At 42.3% G+C, this 18,252-nt stretch overlaps 1 protein-coding gene across 1 annotated transcript; it reads right to left on the bottom strand.

The window, feature by feature from the left end:
• Positions 1 to 1,493: 1,493 nt before the first annotated feature.
• LOC118564090 (NACHT, LRR and PYD domains-containing protein 12-like) lies at positions 1,494 to 18,036 on the bottom strand. Its single transcript, XM_036140761.1, has 8 exons — positions 17,875 to 18,036; positions 16,315 to 16,393; positions 12,298 to 12,526; positions 10,363 to 12,154; positions 9,945 to 10,118; positions 8,368 to 8,541; positions 4,918 to 5,091; positions 1,494 to 1,714 (listed from the first exon to the last, which is right to left on the bottom strand). Exons 1-8 carry the CDS (start codon positions 18,030 to 18,032, stop codon positions 1,519 to 1,521), a joined length of 2,976 nt encoding a protein of 991 aa, XP_035996654.1. The 5' UTR covers positions 18,033 to 18,036; the 3' UTR covers positions 1,494 to 1,518.
• Between the last annotated feature and the right edge of the window lie 216 nt (positions 18,037 to 18,252).

Genomic DNA, 18,252 nt, shown 5'->3' with positions numbered 1-18,252 from the left:
CGGAGCGGGAGGCGTCAGCGTCTACAGCGGGATCCTCTGCAGAAGGAGACGGCAGGTTAGTGACCACGCTTATCTGAAGGTGTTTGCACACAAACGTGTCGGTCACTAACCTGGTCTTAATGTTCAGTTCAGTCCCAGTGGGTCCCAGCAGGCGGGTCGTCAATTCGCTGCGGCGGTTGCCGCTCATGAAGTCCCAGCAGTGGGTGTTTCGGTGGTCAGAGGACAGGCAGGAGATCAGAACCGTGAGAGCAAACGTCAACAGGATGAGCCGTAGAGCGAAGCCGAAGTCGGGGACGTGGTCGAAGGTCGGAGCCAGGAGATCAGAGAGCCAGTGAGGTACCGAAGGATAATCCAGGACGGAGTCGGGTCAAGGTTCCAGGTTCGGTACACGGGGCAGAGATCCAGCGGGTAGTCAGAACAGGCAGAGGTCAGATCGGGCAAACAGAATCAGACAGGAGTAAGCAGGCTCGGAGGTCGAAAGGCAAACAGGTCAGGATCAGGAATCAGAATTATAAACGCTGGGATAAGTCTCACACAAGGATCGAAATAAACTGGCACTGTTGCCTGGTCTTAGAGCTGGTTATATACTAGTGAGAGCAGGTGGAACAGATCTGAAGTGATGAGGAACGGGCGGAGCTAGAACAGGTGTGTGACATGAGAGATCAGACCAGGCAACAGTGCCGAAATCATGACACAACCACTCATATTAGTAGATTACACAAATCTTTACAGCCACATGCTGTCTAGTAAACCTGACAGACCTTTATTTGTAGCCCAAACTAGATCTAGGAAAAATAAAAACTGTTTTATCGTCTTCCAGTCTTGTGCTTCAATCACTGATAATGTGGAAATCAAGCAAACAAGACAACTAAACATGATCAGAATCACCAACTGAAGGGAAAAAGTTAGCTTAGTTAGCCACATCTGCTGTCAGCTAAAATGAGCTGACAGAAAAGATGCAGAACAATAAAACTACTTAAGAAATTATTCTGAGTGGACAATAAACAAAACTCCGCAGTCTTAAGGTGGCACTGTCAGGAAATACCACAAAAACTGGCCTGTAAAGATCCTCACTGCTCGTCCATAGCAGCTATTATAATTTACACATCCTTTTTTTTTCTCCTTTTTTTTCCTTTTTTTCTCTTTTTTTCCCTTTTTTTTCTTTTTTTTCTTCTTTTTTTTCCTTTTTTCTCTTTTTTTTTCTTTTTTTTCCTTTTTTTTTCCTTTTTGTTTTTTTTCCTTTTTTTCTATTCACAGCTGTATTCAAGGAAAAATAATAATAATAATAATAATTTACACATCCTTAAGATTATGATTAGTGACCTTTGTATTTTTAACTTTTTCTGTCCCAATCATGCACAAAGTCAGCCCACAGCTTTCCACTATTTCTGGGGAATCAGACCATCGTGCTGAGTCTACCAGGATAAGAGGGGTCGGACAGGGATGGGGGTGGTTAAATCAAGGAGGTTTTGATTTATGTCATAAATCAGTCTGATCAGACTTTCTCATAAAGTACCTCTATACCTTTATTCCTCCATACCTGAGAGCTTCCAGTCTCCAGCGTGGATCCTTCAGTCCAGCTGACAGCAGATTCACTCCAGAGTCTCCTGGATGATTGTAGCTCAGGTCCAACTCTTTCAATTGGGAGGGGTTGGAGGTCAGAGCGGAGGCCAGAGAAGCACAGCTTTCCTCTGAGACCAGACAGCCTGACAAGCTGCAGACACACAATGCAACACATGATGTTAAAATGAGAAAGTAGTGATCAAGAAACTGCTGTTCATGTAGTTTAAATGAATATAAAATATAAATCAAAGCGTATTTTGTTCTGTAGGTAATAAGAAGTAACATCTGACACATTTAAACAGATGAATCCTGACTAGAGCTTCACTGGGATGGAAACTCTGTAAACTGACCAACTCTGCACAAGATTCTGGCTTTAAGCAAACTTCCAACTGGACCTAAAATACCAAAGATAAACTGGTGGTCCCAGTAGAACCACTGTTCTGGTGTTTAGATCACTTTAATCTCATTGATAGAGTCAAGAATTTAAGATGAGAAAAAGAATAAAGCAGTGGTTTGAATCAGTAGCGTTAGCAGCGTATGGTGAGCACTAATTTCACACTTTCAGAATCCGCAAAATGCCTTTGAGACATCTCCCATCTGAGGTCAGATCCAGCCTTTTAGTGCGATCTCTTTCTTCCACTTTTTATTAAACTTTTCCCCATATTTTCCCTACTTACTGCATCTCATTCTCTTTCTGTCTCATCACTAGTTTCCCTGTGACTCTGGGCTCTGGCCCGTGTGTGTTTCGGGTGTGCTGAGTCAATGGCGTACCGCGCACGTGACGTCACCATCTCATGAGCAACGCCCCTTGCCGCTAAGGTAGGGCAAACAGTGTGAGAGCGCACGTAGCAACCAGCCGTTACACATGCAACAGATACAACGATATGACCAACTTTTCAGCTGTTAAACTATCGTAAGAAGATGTCCCAGGTGCCCGGTTTACTGGTAGAACTGTGGAATAACATACCAACGTTCAGCTCAAACGATGGCTTGAGTGTCAAGGGCTTAGAAAGCCTGGAAAACGGGCCGAGTTGATGGAACGGTAAGTCGGTGTTTTTCTCCTGCTCGGCGTTCATGGCGTCATCGGATGTTTTTTTTTTGTTTGTAGTCACTGTCCGGCCCGCCGAACAATTTAGTCCAGTCAGGTGGCCAAATGCATTATCATTATCCAACGACTGTATCTCCTCGCTGCATCGACCGGTCTGCACCAGATTTGTTGTGAGTCATGGGGGAACGCTGCCGAACGCGTTCGTGTGAATCATCCGGTGGACGGGTCGGGAAAATGCGTGACAGCAACTGCGGTGGGGGGCGGCCGGCGGTGCGCAAACCCCGCCAGCCAGCTGGCCGGCCGGCACCGCAGCGGTGGCCAATAGGCCAGAGAGGTGCTTGGCTGCGAGGGCCGATCAACGCCGCTTGCGGCTTTAACATCCTTCATATGCGGCCTATCAGCGTACCTCGAGTCGCTGTTGCACGTTCCATAATAACAATGTTTAAAAACCATGGTTAGGAGACGTCTTCGACTTAGAAAAAGCGGCAGTTTTACTGAGTAAAACCAAGGGTAACGTACAGCGAAAGAGTGGAGGAAAACGCATATTTGCCCTACCTCGTACCACGTAATATGACGTCACGTTCTAAAAATAGCTCGCTCGCGGTACGCCATTCTGGTGGGTGTGATGACCAACAAACTGGGACGTGGAAAAGACAAACTACATACCACTCATGTTTTTGCTTTAATGTAGGAAACTGGGAGATAATTAAAGGTTTTTCTGAGGAACTCCACCTTGAAAAACACTGGGTCCTGGTTGTAGGTGTAGTTGAGCAGTCGTGGTGTTGCCTGTGCACAAATAATCTTTGCTGTCTTCTTTTTCTTTTGACTCATTGTCAGGTTATGGTGGAGCAGATAGTGACTAAATGAAATACAATAAAAAGTAATCTGAAAATTAAATACTTAATTCAAATGTTATTTTGGGGCTTAATGCATCTTTTTAACGGACATCTAAATATCTTCTTTCATAACATCCCGGGCTTATCTCTCACTTTTTCATGTTCCAGCTCTGCTTCATCTTTCTCTGTTCTGATCTCTCCTGCTGCTCACTCCAGTTTTTTGTCACTTTTCTGACTGTAAATCTCAATTATTTTATTTCAAACATACATAAATAATGCAGGAATTGTGTCTGGGTGACCAGTAGGTCCCCTTACTGGTGGGAGCCCAGGCGGTTGTGATCCTCAGAGCAACAACTTCTCTGCATTGAGGTAATATATGGTTGTCTGTAGATGAATAATGTTAATAAACACATGGGAGTGGTGGCTTAGAGGTTAGAGAGGCTGGCATTTGTTTCTTGGAGAGGCCCCAGAGGTTGTAACTCTGTTACTCTGGTTCCCTGAGCAAGACCCTTGAGCACAGATTGCTCCCTGTGTGTCACTCGGTGTCAGCAGCACCCTGCTCCCTAAGAAATAACTTAAAAGCAGATAACAAATTACCCCTCTGTGGGACTATTAAGGCAACACTTTTATTATTTAAACACTTAAAAAGTACAAAACTTAAAGTAACTGAAGTTTGTCTTAAATATCAATGGCTTGGTGTTATTTTTGCCTTATTTTCAGCTTGTCTATTTTGGGTTTCTATATTTTATTGATGATGAGGTTCATAGATAGTAAAAATTAACATGTGCCGTCCTTCCAGAGAGAGAAAGAACTGTGTCTGCAGGCAGTGAACTTTTTGTTTTATCCTTTGTTTTGACTGTAGGTATGATTAGTTGGGGAGTGGTGGCCTAGTGGTTAGAGCAGTGCTCTTGTGCTCTGAAAAGGATGCAAGTACCTAGATCGATCCCCACAGCCTGCACTCTGGGTCCCTGAGCAAGACCCTTAACCCCAGATTGCGTCGCACAGTGGCAGCCCACTGCTCCCCAAGGGGATGGGTTAATATGCAAAAGTGAATTTATCCATTGTGAGATCAATAAAGTTCAATTATTATTATCATTATTATGGCCAGAAAACTTTTATATTGTTGTTAATATTATATAGTTAAATATGTAATGTATTTCAATTTTAAAAGGGATTCTGCGTAATTTTCAGATCAAGGACATTAATGCATTAAACAGAAGAAAATGAAAGTTATATTTTTGACCCCTTCTGTTGGGGTGAAGGAGAAGCGGGTTGTTCATTCTTCAAAGGTGGTGCAAGATAAAACATTTGAGACCCACTTCCATATGGTGAGTCTAGGCCTGGATTGTATCCATAGGGAGTAAAGGTAAGACAATAAAAGTTGACAAATCTATCATTCAACTATTTCCATCATGTTTTTAGCAGGTAATGGACAGAAATCTGGTCTCAACAGGATGGAGAACTTTGTACCTGAGAGTTTCCAGTTTGCAGGTTGGACTCTCCAGTCCAGCAGAGAGAAGCTTCACTCCTGAATCCTGCAGATTGTTGTTACTCAGGTCCAGTTCTCTGAGACTGGAGGACTGGGAGCTGAGAACTGAGGACAGAGCTTCACAGCTTCTCTCTGAGAGGTTACAGCCACTCAGTCTGAGGAGACAGGAAGAAAAATCTGCTATTAATCAATTCATCAGAAATATTGTTTATTTCTTTACAGTCACCAATGTTCTCCTTGGAAAGATTGATGGATCTGTTTAATTTTACATATCTTTATGCTTCTCTTTTTAACTGGTTCATTATAACTAAACTACCTTTACGTTTAAATCAGGATTCTGAGATGTAAAAAAAGTGAGGAGGCTCAAAGAAACTGTGAACAAAAACCATAACTTGCTTTTCTGGAACTTTCCAAATGTGTAAAAATAACAGAAATCTTTGTAGCAGGGCAGGTTAAAGCAACCCGACCACTTGGTGAAGCTGATAAAATGATACAACATCAATACAATATTCTTAGCTAATGTTCTAAGGCCGATATAGCTTGCATTGTAAATACAGATGAATTTAGCTAATGTCATTAACTTTGATAGAGACAGAGACACAGAATCTATATCTATGGCCTTCTTGTTACTGTGTTGCTGTTTTATTTACACTGGACAAGCTAGTTAAGTTGGTGCAGTGATTTTACTCTGAAATTCACCAGAACTTTATCCTGTCTATCATGATCCGGAGACCGTTGTAGCCACAGACATATATACGTAGACGCGTCACAGGGCGCAGGTTCGCACGTCAACGTCACCGCCATATTGTATGTGGCAGAAAAAAGTTGAGTTCTGTTATTGTGAACGTGGATCAGAGAAGATGCCTCATTCCTGTGCTGCAATAAATACACACACACACACACACACACACACACACACACACACACACACACATATATATATATATATATATATATATATATATATATATATATATATATATATATATATATATATATATTATTTATTTTTATTTATTTTTTTGTGTGTGTATGTGTTATGAATATAAGGATCAATTTGTTAAATCTAAACATTGTTGTCTTCATTATTTTGTAAAACCGTGTCACATGTGAACCTTTAGGAACAGACTTTTGGGTGAGTATTAAAAAGGTAAAATTAATAATATGAGGAAAAAAACTCCAAGGTCAATAGAGTAAAAATAAACAAACAAACACAAAAGTGATAATGTTATGATAAAAACATCATATCATGAGAATTAAGGGGGAACATTTCCAGAATAAACACAGTTTGCAGAATTATTTCACTCCTGGAGTAATAGGGCCAGGTTAGATTATTTTAAATATTTTTATTCTTTAGGAGAATAAATTCAGGAGAATGAAGCTAAAGGGATACGAAAATAAACTTGTAATATTACAAAAAAAAATACTACAAATACAAAGTATATTCAGAGATTAAAGTCCCTCTGATACTGTTTAAGTGACTGAGTAACTGCAGATTTGCCACATTTAAGATGGCGGACGCTCTGACGCATCGCAGCAGAGGCAGAACCCGCCCAATGACGCGTCTACTCTTATATTACACTCACCGGCTACTTTATTAGGTACCCCATGCTAGTAACGGGTTGGACCCCCTTTTGCCTTCAGAACTGCCTCAATTCTTCGTGGCATAGATTCAACAAGGTGCTGGAAGCATTCCTCAGGGAGTTTGGTCCATATTGACATGATGGCATCACACAGTTGCCGCAGATTTGTCGGCTGCACATCCATGATGCGAATCTCCCGTTCCACCACATCCCAAAGATGCTCTATTGGATTGAGATCTGGTGACCGTGGAGGCCATTTGAGTACAGCGAACTCATTGTCATGTTCAAGAAACCAGTCTGAGATGATTCCAGCTTTATGACATGGCGCATTATCCTGCTGAAAGTAGCCATCAGAAGTTGGGTACATTGTGGTCATAAAGGGATGGACATGGTCAGCAACAATACTCAGGTAGGCTGTGGCGTTGCAACGATGCTCAATTGGTACCAAGGGGCCCAAAGAGTGCCAAGAAAATATTCCCCACACCATGACACCACCACCACCAGCCTGAACCGTTGATACAAGGCAGGATGGATCCATGCTTTCATGTTGTAGACGCCAAATTCTGACCCTACCATCCGACTGTCGCAGCAGAAATCGAGACTCATCAGACCAGGCAACGTTTTTCCAATCTTCTATTGTCCAATTTCGATGAGCTTGTGCAAATTGTAGCCTCAGTTTCCTGTTCTTAGCTGAAAGGAGTGGCACCCGATGTGGTCTTCTGCTGCTGTAGCCCATCTGCCTCAAAGTTTGACGTACTGTGCGTTCAGAGATGCTCTTCTGCCCACCTTGGTTGTAACGGGTGGTCATTTGAGTCACTGTTGCCCTTCTATCAGCTCGAACCAGTCTGGCCATTCTCCTCTGACCTCTGGCATCAACAAGGCATTTCCGCCCACAGAACTGCCGCTCACTGGATGTTTTTTCTTTTTCGGACCATTCTCTGTAAACCCTAGAGATGGTTGTACGTGAAAATCCAAGTAGATTAGCAGTTTCTGAAATACTCAGACCAGCCCTTCTGGCACCAACAATCATGCCACGTTCAAAGTCACTCAAATCACCTTTCTTCCCCATACTGATGCTCGGTTTGAACTGCAGGAGATTCTCTTGACCATGTCTACATGCCTAAATGCACTGAGTTGCCGCCATGTGATTGGCTGCTTAGAAATTAAGTGTTAACAACCAGTTGGACAGGTGTACCTAATAAAGTGGCCGGTGAGTGTATGTCTATGGTTGTAGCATCCAGTCAAACCTTTTTGTGGAATGTTTTGCAGCTCTACACGGCCTCGGTAACTGCACACAACCGATGTGAGTTGACACGTTGGTTTTAAATTAATTGGGTTCCTTGCGGCACCGACACTGGATCTGCACCGTGTTCAATGTGAACCCAGAGTTACCCTAACCCTATAACCATGTGCTGTTTTTCCAGAGAGAGAAGGAGCTGTGTCTGCAGGCAGTGACATCCTTTTGCTGACTTATATTGTTGTTAATATTATATAGTTAAGAAAGTGTGTAAATGTTGAAAGATTGTACCTGTGAGAAACCACTGTCATATGATGTATTCAAATTTTAAAAGGTATTCTGGATAATCGTTAGAACGGCAGCTTTAATGCATCAAAATAGAAAACAACAAAAGTTAAATTTCTGACTCATTATGTTGTGTTGGGGCATTCATGTGGGCACAAAAGAAAACATTTGAGAATCACTCTTACATGGAAAGTCTGCGTCTAGTTTCTATTCATAGAGAATAAAGGTCAAATGAAAGTTGACAAATCTATCATTGAACTATTTCCATCATGTTTTAGCAGGCAATGGACAGAAATATGGTCTCAATAGGATGGAGAACTTTGTACCTGAGAGTTTCCAGTTTGCAGGTTGGACTCTCCAGTCCAGCAGAGAGAAGCTTCACTCCTGAATCCTGCAGGTTGTTGTTACTCAGGTCCAGTTCTCTGAGACTGGAGGACTGGGAGCTGAGAACTGAGGACAGAGCTTCACAGCTTCTCTCTGAGAGGTTACAGCCACTCAGTCTGAGGAGACAGGGAGAAACATCTGCTATTAAACAATTCATCAGAAATATTGTTTATTTCTGTACACTCACCAATGTTCTCCTTGGAAAGATTGATGGATCTTTCTGATTTTACAGGTCTTTATGTTTCCTTTTGTTGTGAACTGGTTCATTGTAAATAAACTACCTTTATGCAATTGAGGATGCTGAGATGGAGAAAAAGTGAGGACGCTCAGAGAAATTGTGTGAATAAAAACAACAACTTGCTTTTCAAGCACTTGCTGCCAAATGTTCAAAAATAACAGAAATGTTTGTAGCAGGTCCCTCAACAGCTGCCATGGCTGATGATGATGGTGGTGGTGACATCAGGTCTCTCAGTGGCAGCAACATGTAGCAGAACCTGTGGTAAGCTGGGCTGCTTTCAGAACACAAGGCTGTGTAATGAGTAGGTTAAAGCAACCCGACCACTTGGTAAATCAGATAAAATGATACAATGTCAACACATGAATCTTAGCTAATGTTCTAAGGCCAAGGTAGTCTGCATTGTAAATGCAGATGAATTAAGCTAACGTCCTTAACTTTGATAGAGACAGAGACACAGAATCTATATCTATGGCCTTCGTGTTTCTGTTTTGTTTACATTAGTAAAGCTAGTTTAGTTGGTGCAGTGATTTTATTCTGAAATTAACCAGAACTTTATCCTGTCTAACGTCTGACGTTTCCTGTTTAGCTCGTGGAATTCAGGAGCTTGATCCGGGGACCGCTGTGGCGTCCGGTCAAACTTCCTTCTTGCTGAATATTTTGCAGCTCCACAGGGCCTCGGTAACCGGACCCGCAACCGCACACAACCGATGTGAGCTGATACATTTGTTTTTAATTAATTGGATTCCTTGCAGCACCAACACTGGATCTGCACCACATTCAATGTGAACCCAGGGTTGCCCTAACCCTATAACCATGTGCTGTTTTTCCATAGAGAGAAGGAGCTGTGTCTGCAGGCAGTGACATCCTTTCTGTAGACTGTAGGTATAATTAGGGCTAAAAACCTTTTATATTGTTGTTAATATATATTTAAAAAAGTGAGGCAATGTTGAAATAGTGTACCTTTGAGAAACCATTGTCATATGATGTATTCAAATTTTAAAAAGGATTCTTGGAAATCTGTAGAGCGCCAGCTTTAACACATCAAAGTAGAAAACAATAATAGTTACATTTTTGGCCCCATTATGTTGTGTTGGGGGATTCATGTGGGCATAAAAAACATTTGAGAATCACTCTTACATGGAAAGTCTGCGTCTAGCTTTTATTCATAGGGAATAAAGGTCAAATGAAAGTTGACAAATCTATCACTGAACTAACATTTCCATCATGTTTTAGCAGGTAATGGACAGAAATCTGGTTTCAACAGGATGGAGAACTTTGTACCTGAGAGTTTCCAGTCTGCAGTTTGGACTCTCCAGTCCAGCAGAGAGAAGCTTCACTCCTGAATCCTGCAGGTTGTTGTTACTCAGGTCCAGTTCTCTAAGACTGGAGGACTGGGAGCTGAGAACTGAGGACAGAGCTTCACAGCTTCTCTCTGAGAGGTTACAGCCACTCAGTCTGAGGAGACAGGAAGAAAAATCTGCTATTAAACAATTAATCAGAAATATTGTTTATTTCTTTACAGTCACCAATGTTCTCCTTGGAAAGATTAACTGATCTGTTTAATTTTACACATCTTTATGCTTCTCTTTATTGTGAACTGGTTCATTATAACTAAATTGAAGCAACATGAATCAATATTTACCTCATTAGCAGATTTCTCACTATCAGAAATAAAAGCAGCAACATTCTGTGTCCTTACAGAGCTTTGTTGGAGGCTTTAACCACTGGCAGCAGCCTCAGGAGAACCTCCTCTGAAGCAGAGTATTTCTTCAGGTCAAACACATCCAGATCTTCTGCTGATGACACTAAGATGAAACCCAGAGCTGACCACTGAGCAGGAGACAGTTCATCTGTGGAGAGACTTCCTGAACTCAGAGACTGTTGGATCTCCTCCACTAGAGAACGATCCTTCAGTTCATTCAGACAGTGGAACAGATTGATGCTTTTCTCTGCAGACACATTCTCACTGATCTTCTTCTTGATGTACTGAGCTGTTTCCTGATTGGTCTGTGAGCTACTTCCTGTCTGTGTTAGCAGACCTTGTAGGAGTCTCTGATTGGTCTGCAGTGAAAGTCCCAGGAGGAACCGGAGGAACAAGTCCAGGTGTCCATTTGGACTCTGTAAGGCCTGATCAACAGCTGTCTGGTGAAGAGACGTTAGTTTAGGTTTCTTAGAAAATGAATACCTCTTAGATGTTTGTTTTTTTCCCATCAGGTTGACACCAGAGGTGATGAAGGTCAGATGAACATGAAGAGCAGCCAGAAACTCCTGAACACTCAGATGGATGAAGCAGAACACCTTGTCCTGGTACAGCCCTCTCTCCTCTCTAAAGATCTGTGTGAACACTCCTGAGTACACTGAGGCTGCTCTGATATCGATGCCACACTCTGTCAGGTCTGATTCATAGAAGATCAGGTTTCCTTTCTGCAGCTGATCAAAAGCCAGTGTTCCCAGAGACTCAATCATCTTCCTGCTCTCTGTACTCCAGTCTGAATCTGTTTCAGCTCCTCCATCATACTTGACCTTCTTCACTTTGGTCTGAACCACCAGGAAGTGGATGTACATCTCAGTCAGGGTGCTGGGCAGCTCTCCTCCCTCTCTGGTCTCCAACATGTCCTCCAGAACCGTAGCAGTGATCCAGCAGAAGACTGGGATGTGGCACATGATGTGGAGGCTTCTTGATGTCTTCATGTGGGAGATGATCCTCCTGGCCTGCTCCTCATCTCTGAATCTCTTCCTGAAGTACTCCTCTTTCTGTGGGTCAGTGAACCCTCTGACCTCTGTCACCATGCCAACACACTCAGGAGGGATCTGATTGGCTGCTGCAGGTCGTGTGGTTATCCAGAGGTGAGCGGAGGGAAGCAGTTTCCCCCTGATGAGGTTTGTCAGCAGAACATCCACTGAGGTGGACTCTGTAGCATCAGTCAGGATCTCCTGGTTCTGGAAGTCCAGAGGAAGTCGACTCTCATCCAGACCATCAAAGATGAACAGAACCTGGAAGTGTTCAAAGCTGCAAATTTCTTTGGTTTCAGTAAAGAAGTGATGAACAAGGTCCACCAAGCTGAACTTTTCCTCTTTCAGCACATTCAGCTCTCTGAAGGTGAATGGAAATATGAAGTGGATGTTCTGGTGGGCTTTGTCTTCAGCCCAGTCCAGAGTGAACTTCTGGGTTAAGACTGTTTTCCCAATGCCAGCCACTCCCTTTGTCATCACTGTTCTGATTGGTTGATCTCTTCCAGGTGGGACTTTAAAGATGTCTTCTTGTCTGATAGTTGTTTCTGGTCTGTGTGGTTTCCTGGATGCTGTTTCAATCTGTCTGACCTCATGTTCATCGTTGACCTTTCCAGTCCCTCCCTCTGTGATGTAGAGCTCTGTGTAGATCTGGTTCAGAAGGGTTGGACTTCCTGCTTTAGCGATCCCCTCAAACACACACTGGAACTTCTTCTTCAGACCAGATTTAAGTTTATGTTGACAAACTGCAGCAAGATGTTCTAAATTAACACAAACAGTGAAATCAGGAAGGAAACAACATGATCTTCTGAAGATGATCTGAATAAATGTGATTCCATCTGTTCAGACATCAGTAAATGTGTGATTTATCCATCAGGTTAAATCTTTGTAGAAACCCTCTTACTGCTCTGCAGACGGTCAGCCAGCTCCTCCTGCTTCATCCTCCTCAGGAAGTTCAGAGTGATCTTCATCAGTGCCTCTCTGCTCCTCCTCCTCTGCTCTTCATCCTCACTTTCCAACACCTCCTCATCATCTCTCTGACTCTCTGAGCCGTCTGGGTCATCTGGACTCAGAACCTTCTGGATCTTCTTCAGCTCGTTCTTCACAAAAGTGACAATGTTGTCCTCCAGCAGCTGGAACAGAATAATACATGAAGGACACATCAGACTGGGATCATGGAGCTGTCAAGGTCAGAGAGGTCAAGCCCAAGATGCATGCTGGGAAATTAATTAAATATTGAAAACTCCAAAATTCTCAGGCCTAAAATTAGAATCCTGAGTCAGCAGTTACTGGAAAAAGTCCATCTCACCAGCTGAAGGCCTTAAAAAAGCTGTATTAGGTTTAATTATTGTATTTTCTTCATATGCAGAATTAAATCAGCTGTATAATCAAGATATCAATAAATCAGAATTGTGGGTATTAATGAATCAGATATTTAAGAGTATGGTGGTTGTGATGTTTCTGAATAATAATGCATAATGGTTGCACTGGTTCTGATCTGAACATGAATCATTTACAGTCTCTCAGATGCTAAGGTACTCTTTCACACGCCTTAGCTACTCTTAGATGCTGCTGTACTATCATGCTTATTGCATTTCTGTATATATTCTGGTGTGTTTTTCCACTATTTAATTTGAATATTTCATCTTTTTTTTACCTGAATGTGCCGTATTATGAATAATTAATTACTTACTCTGGTATTTATTTTTCCTTTTATATTTGGTCTTTCTGATAAATCTCATTCTCTGTTGCTTTAGAACTAACTTTAGAGTAGATTAGATTAGAGTTATTTATTTAAAAGGGGACAGTGCAATATAATAAAACACATGACATGACAATTCATGAGTTAAAAAAGCCAGAATCAACCAAAGGCTATTTATAATCTGTAGTCCCCTGGCCATGATATTAAACAAGCAATAAAATACAGGAATAAGTACAACACCAACACACAATAAAGACATGAGATTGAACTCGACAGATCCTGACACAAAGACAACAAAACACTGCTGCTGAGAAAATAAAGACAATACAATACACCATAATACAAAAATAATATACAAATACAGCACAATGATGTAGTTTTAGTGTTGACAGATGTATATATCTACTGGCGATTTTTTCAAATGTTTAGTGAAGCCTTATAATTTAACATTTGTCTGATTTCATCTGGTAATGAGTTTTATTCCCTGGCACCTCTCAAAGACCAGGCAGACTGACTAAAGGTGTTCTTCCTCAGAGGAATAACAGTCTCCTCTTTCAGAGCCTCTGGTCACTGTTGTTTCTCTGACTGATGAACTCTGAGAGAGGAGCTAGGGCTAAAATTGTATTTACTTTGGAAATCAAGCATAAATCTGCAAATTTGTACAAGTCAGTCTAATTCAAAAAACATCCATCCATCCATCCATTTTCTGACCCGCTTAATCCCTCATGGGGTCGCAGGGGTTGCTGGTGCCTATCTCTAGCGTTCACTGGGCGAGAGGCGGGGTACACCCTGGACAGGTCGCCAGTCTGTCGTAGGGCTAATTCAAAAAGCATACTTAATACAATAAAATACTTAATATAATATTTCACAGTGTTGGTAGTGTATTGCTTTTTTATCCATAACCTTAATGGCTTGATTGTACAATATATCGAAAATATGCATCCAACTATTTGAAGCCTGTGACCAGGTGGTTAAATAATAATTATAGTGGCTAAAAGTCATAGACTGTAAAAAGCTTTTTTGATTTTCGCCACCTGTTTAGGGAATATTATTCTGAAGTCACTATGGCCTCACGCTACTCGAACGCGCTCCACAGTACCTGCTGATTGCCAAGGCCAAATGCTTCAGCAGTGTACTTTGTTTTTATGTCTGTTTTATTTTATTTTTATTATTGGTGTTATTGATATGTACAGCACTTTGGTCGACAATTGGATGTTTCCTTGGGGTGGATGTTGGGAGCCAGGAGAGGAAGCGTTGCTTCAGCTGAAGACTTCACCTCCTGAGAGGATCAACCCAAGGTTCCCTGATGCTTTTGCTCCAGGGTGGATTCCTCTCCTTGGAAACCATGAGACGCAGTGTTTCCAGATCTTATTATTCCTCCTTGGATAATGTGATAATTTCTCCTATGGATTCAAATTATAAAAGCTTTTCTTGGGTGATTTTTGAACACTGTGGATCTAAACTGAAATATATTTCTTCCTGGGATACTTTGTGACACTGTTGATTTAAAGTGGATTAACCGTATTCTTTGATATTTTGGGACGCTGTCTTTAAAGATTGGAATGGTAAATGGACTGAACTTATATAGCGCTTTTCCAGTCAGGCTGACCCCCCATTCGCTGTAAACTATAGCCACATTCACCCAATCACTCTCACTAACGTGCACACATTCCTACACCGAGAAGCAGCTCAGAGTAACTTTTCATTACATATTATGGTTCTGAGACAGATTACCCTTTCTTTGGATTTTTACATTATTTTTTTATCATTTTCTTTGGGTTTTCTGTGGAGCTGTGGTTCCAGATTGGATTTATTCCCCCAGAAAACAACTCAAGACGAAGACCTGGACAGCAGAAAAAGCCTGGCTGCTTCACTAATATCTGTTCCACAAGCTTTCAACTGCCTGGATGAGCTGTTTGCCAGTTTATCAATTTCCTCCACACCAGAGACCCATCGGATTCCTAATCATCTACACCGAGGACATCAGGACATGGATCGACTAAAGAATTCATCCCTCAGGCTGTCAACAAAACCCTGCATCAGGACCAGAATCAACTCATCTTGCTGTGCAGTAAGGTCAGTGAGGACGTGAGCAGAGGAACAACAGATGCTGTGAAGTCTGATCTCAGCTGCAGCAGAGAACGACCTTCAGCTGGGAGACAGCAGGAGAAGACAGGACTGAGGGGCCTGTGGGCCATAAGAAGCTTTGTGTTCTGCCCAAAGTTATTCAGCCCCTGTAATAAAATGCTGCAAGTTACATGCAAGAGAGATTAACGTTCTGCTCTGGTCCTGCTAATCAAGACTAGTTTCAGTCAGCCAAGAGTTCTGTGTTAAAGGAGAAGATTCCAGCATGTGTGAAAAAGAGAGTTCACACCTGCCTGTTGAAGATCCTCTCCACACCTGTTCTAGGAGCCGACCCCATGAGAGGAAAGAGAACCGGGACAAACGATGGAGAAAATCTGCTGCTCATCAAAGTTAGATTTAGAGTTCATTAGTATCAGCAAACTAAGGAGAGTTAGCTTAGTTAAATAAATTCTGTTGTTGTGATTTGATTATCATTTTGCTTCTGCTGTTATTTTACCATGTTAAGCATTGCTAATTATAGAAAAACATAAAATTCTAAATAATTTGTGGACATTCAGTCATTAAAGTCATTTTCATCAAGGGGTTCATTGATGGTGGTAAAATAGTTCTGGTCTTGGTTCTGGAAGAATTAGGAGGTTTTCAAAGGTTGCCTTGGCCCAGTTTAAACATCATCCTGGTGACTTTTTCTTTCCTCGTCACTAAAATCTTTCTAGCTCAGATACAGATTGTAAAAGAGAGGAACAGCAGCTGTTAACGGTTGTGGGTTGAAAACCTGATCCCAGCAAGGCTACTTAGGGGATAAATGTCAACAGGAAGAAGGGTGGGACGCTCTGAAGGATGTAGCTGTTAGCAGCTAGATGAATATTCTTCTGCACCAGCTTGAATAGATTACCTCAGAACTCTGGACCCGGTAAAACCCGACAGACTGAGGAACGTCAGACCCGTTAGATGGAGAGCTGGATAGAGTTAACCTCTCATAGTTAGGGACTTAGAGGGGAGGGGCTTAACTCTGTGACAACAGAACCAAACATCAGAACCATGTTGCACAGACTGACGGTCCACTGGTCCACAAAGTCCAGCATGGAGGCGACTGAACAGAACTGATGGAAAAGTAGTTGTTGTACATGTACAGACCATAAATATGGAGTCCAGCTGGGTTTGATGCTGCCGGGCAGACGGACCTCTGGGACCCTCTGAGTTCTGTTGGTCCACTCTGTGGAGGAACCAGAACAATCAGGAAGGAAGGAAATCCAGCAGTTTTCACAGATGAAATCACCAAGAGCTTCACAGTAAAAGTCCTTAAAACAGAAAAACTGAGCATCAAATGAACACAATGAACTAAAAGGATGAAGACCAGAACCACCAGAACCACCCAGTAGACATTCTAAAAAGTGAGTCTTGAACATGGACTTCAAACTGTCCACACTGTCAGCAGATCTAATGCTGGTGGGGACAGTGACCCAGAGCTTGGAGACAGTGGAGGTGAAGGTTCTGTCCACACAGGTCTTCAGGACAGTGTGTGGGACATCCAGCAGGTTCTGATGACTAGATCTGAGGTGGGGTGGACCTGGAGGAGGTCTGAGATATGTGGGTGTGTCCATGTAAGGTTCTGTCCTGGATGTGATGGTGAGTATTGTAAAATGGATCCTGTAGGTCCCTGGAAGCCAGTGAGCTCACATTATATCTGTCCACACAGAGACAATCAGAAGGTAAAGGTCCATGAAGGACATCTGGTTGTGAACAGAGAACCAGAAACCTCTGTCTGCAAATAGAACTGGAACATCTGAGAGTTCACTGGGAGGAACTGGGTTTCTGTTCTTGGCTCTCAAAGAAATGTAACGGGTCATTTCCAGAACCTCAGACCCCCGACTGAGGAGACCGGTCTATACTAGGGGTGGTGACTGGCTAAAATATCACAACATGATTCCTTGCCGTGAAATCAGGATTTTATTCGTTTCCCAAAGTAACAATAAAGCTGTTGAAGAAAAATCTAGAGAAGCATTTAGATCAGAGCATTTCTGGACACATTTTAATGAGTTGCTGTAGTTCTGCAAACTTGTCTGAAGCTCAACTGAAATGTAATAAATCGATTGAGATATTTAAGAGCTGAAGAACAGCTGCAGCTCTACACTCCTGTGAGGGAACAACACCAAGTCTCTGGTTCTGATCCCAGTGATTGTTCCAGCTCCAGCTGAGAAGAACTGAAACTCTTCAGTCACTAAAACTGAGGAAGACTTTCAGATACGATGACAAAACGGTTCAGGAACAAAGAAAGAAAGTCCAGTTGGTTCCATGTTGGATTTGATTCAATCACTATGAATCTGGGAGAGGGACTAAAGAGTCCAGTTAGCTCATTAACATGGAACAGAACCAATCAGAGTGAGCTCCAGTCCAAACTAAATCTTTGACTTTAACCAGAGAAAAGTGTTTAATGATGGTGACTAATCAATGAGGGCCAAAAGCAAACAGATCAGAGCTGTTAAACATGATGTAGCAGCATCCAGGACGCCTCCAACAACATCCATTCTTTCCACTTTCACTGCTGTGGTTCTGGAGAACATCCAACACACACCGCTTCACATATGAACATAGAAATGTGGGAAAAAGAGCTGAGCTCACGTTAAACACATGTTGGAATAAAAACATTTCAGACTGACTCAGTTTCCACAGTTGCAGCAGTTAGATACAGCTCACCTCTCTGAGGACGGAGGTCCAGAAGGTTTAAAGTCAAAGTAGGCACCCATTGACCTGTCGCTCTTAAAGGACACACAGCTGGGTTCTGGTTCCTCTTGATGTGTTCGTGTCAGTCTCTTAGGAATCCTGTCAGAAGAAGAAAACTTATTATAACCCATTTTGAGACTTAACTAGTTGATCTTGGATTGACCCAGGTCCAAAAAGCTACAGAACCGCTCCATGTGGGCCACCATCTGCAGGGAGGTCAGATTCTATAGGAGTTGGGTAACAGGTGAGGACGGGGAGGTGGGTGTTATAATTCCTGGGATCACAATCTGGATCTATGGACATGGAGGTTCATCTCACTGCTGGGTCAGGAACCAGAGCTGGTGAAGAAGG

Source organism: Fundulus heteroclitus, chromosome 9, assembly GCF_011125445.2.
Source record: "Fundulus heteroclitus isolate FHET01 chromosome 9, MU-UCD_Fhet_4.1, whole genome shotgun sequence".
Lineage (NCBI taxonomy): Eukaryota > Metazoa > Chordata > Actinopteri > Cyprinodontiformes > Fundulidae > Fundulus > Fundulus heteroclitus.
The sequence above is the reverse complement of the archived record's forward strand: the minus strand, read 5'-3'. Positions and strand labels throughout refer to the sequence as shown.

Excerpts from the sequence above, each read along its gene's own strand:
- LOC118564090 (XM_036140761.1), bottom strand. The coding sequence starts at position 18,032 with ATGGGTTATAATAAGTTTTCTTCTTCTGACAGGATTCCTAAGAGACTG. Across the intron at positions 12,527-16,314 it reads AGCTGGACTCCATATTTATG|CTGCTGGAGGACAACATTGT; the intron begins GTCTGTACATGT and ends ATTCTGTTCCAG. Across the intron at positions 12,155-12,297 it reads GGCTGACCGTCTGCAGAGCA|AACATCTTGCTGCAGTTTGT; the intron begins GTAAGAGGGTTT and ends GTGTTAATTTAG.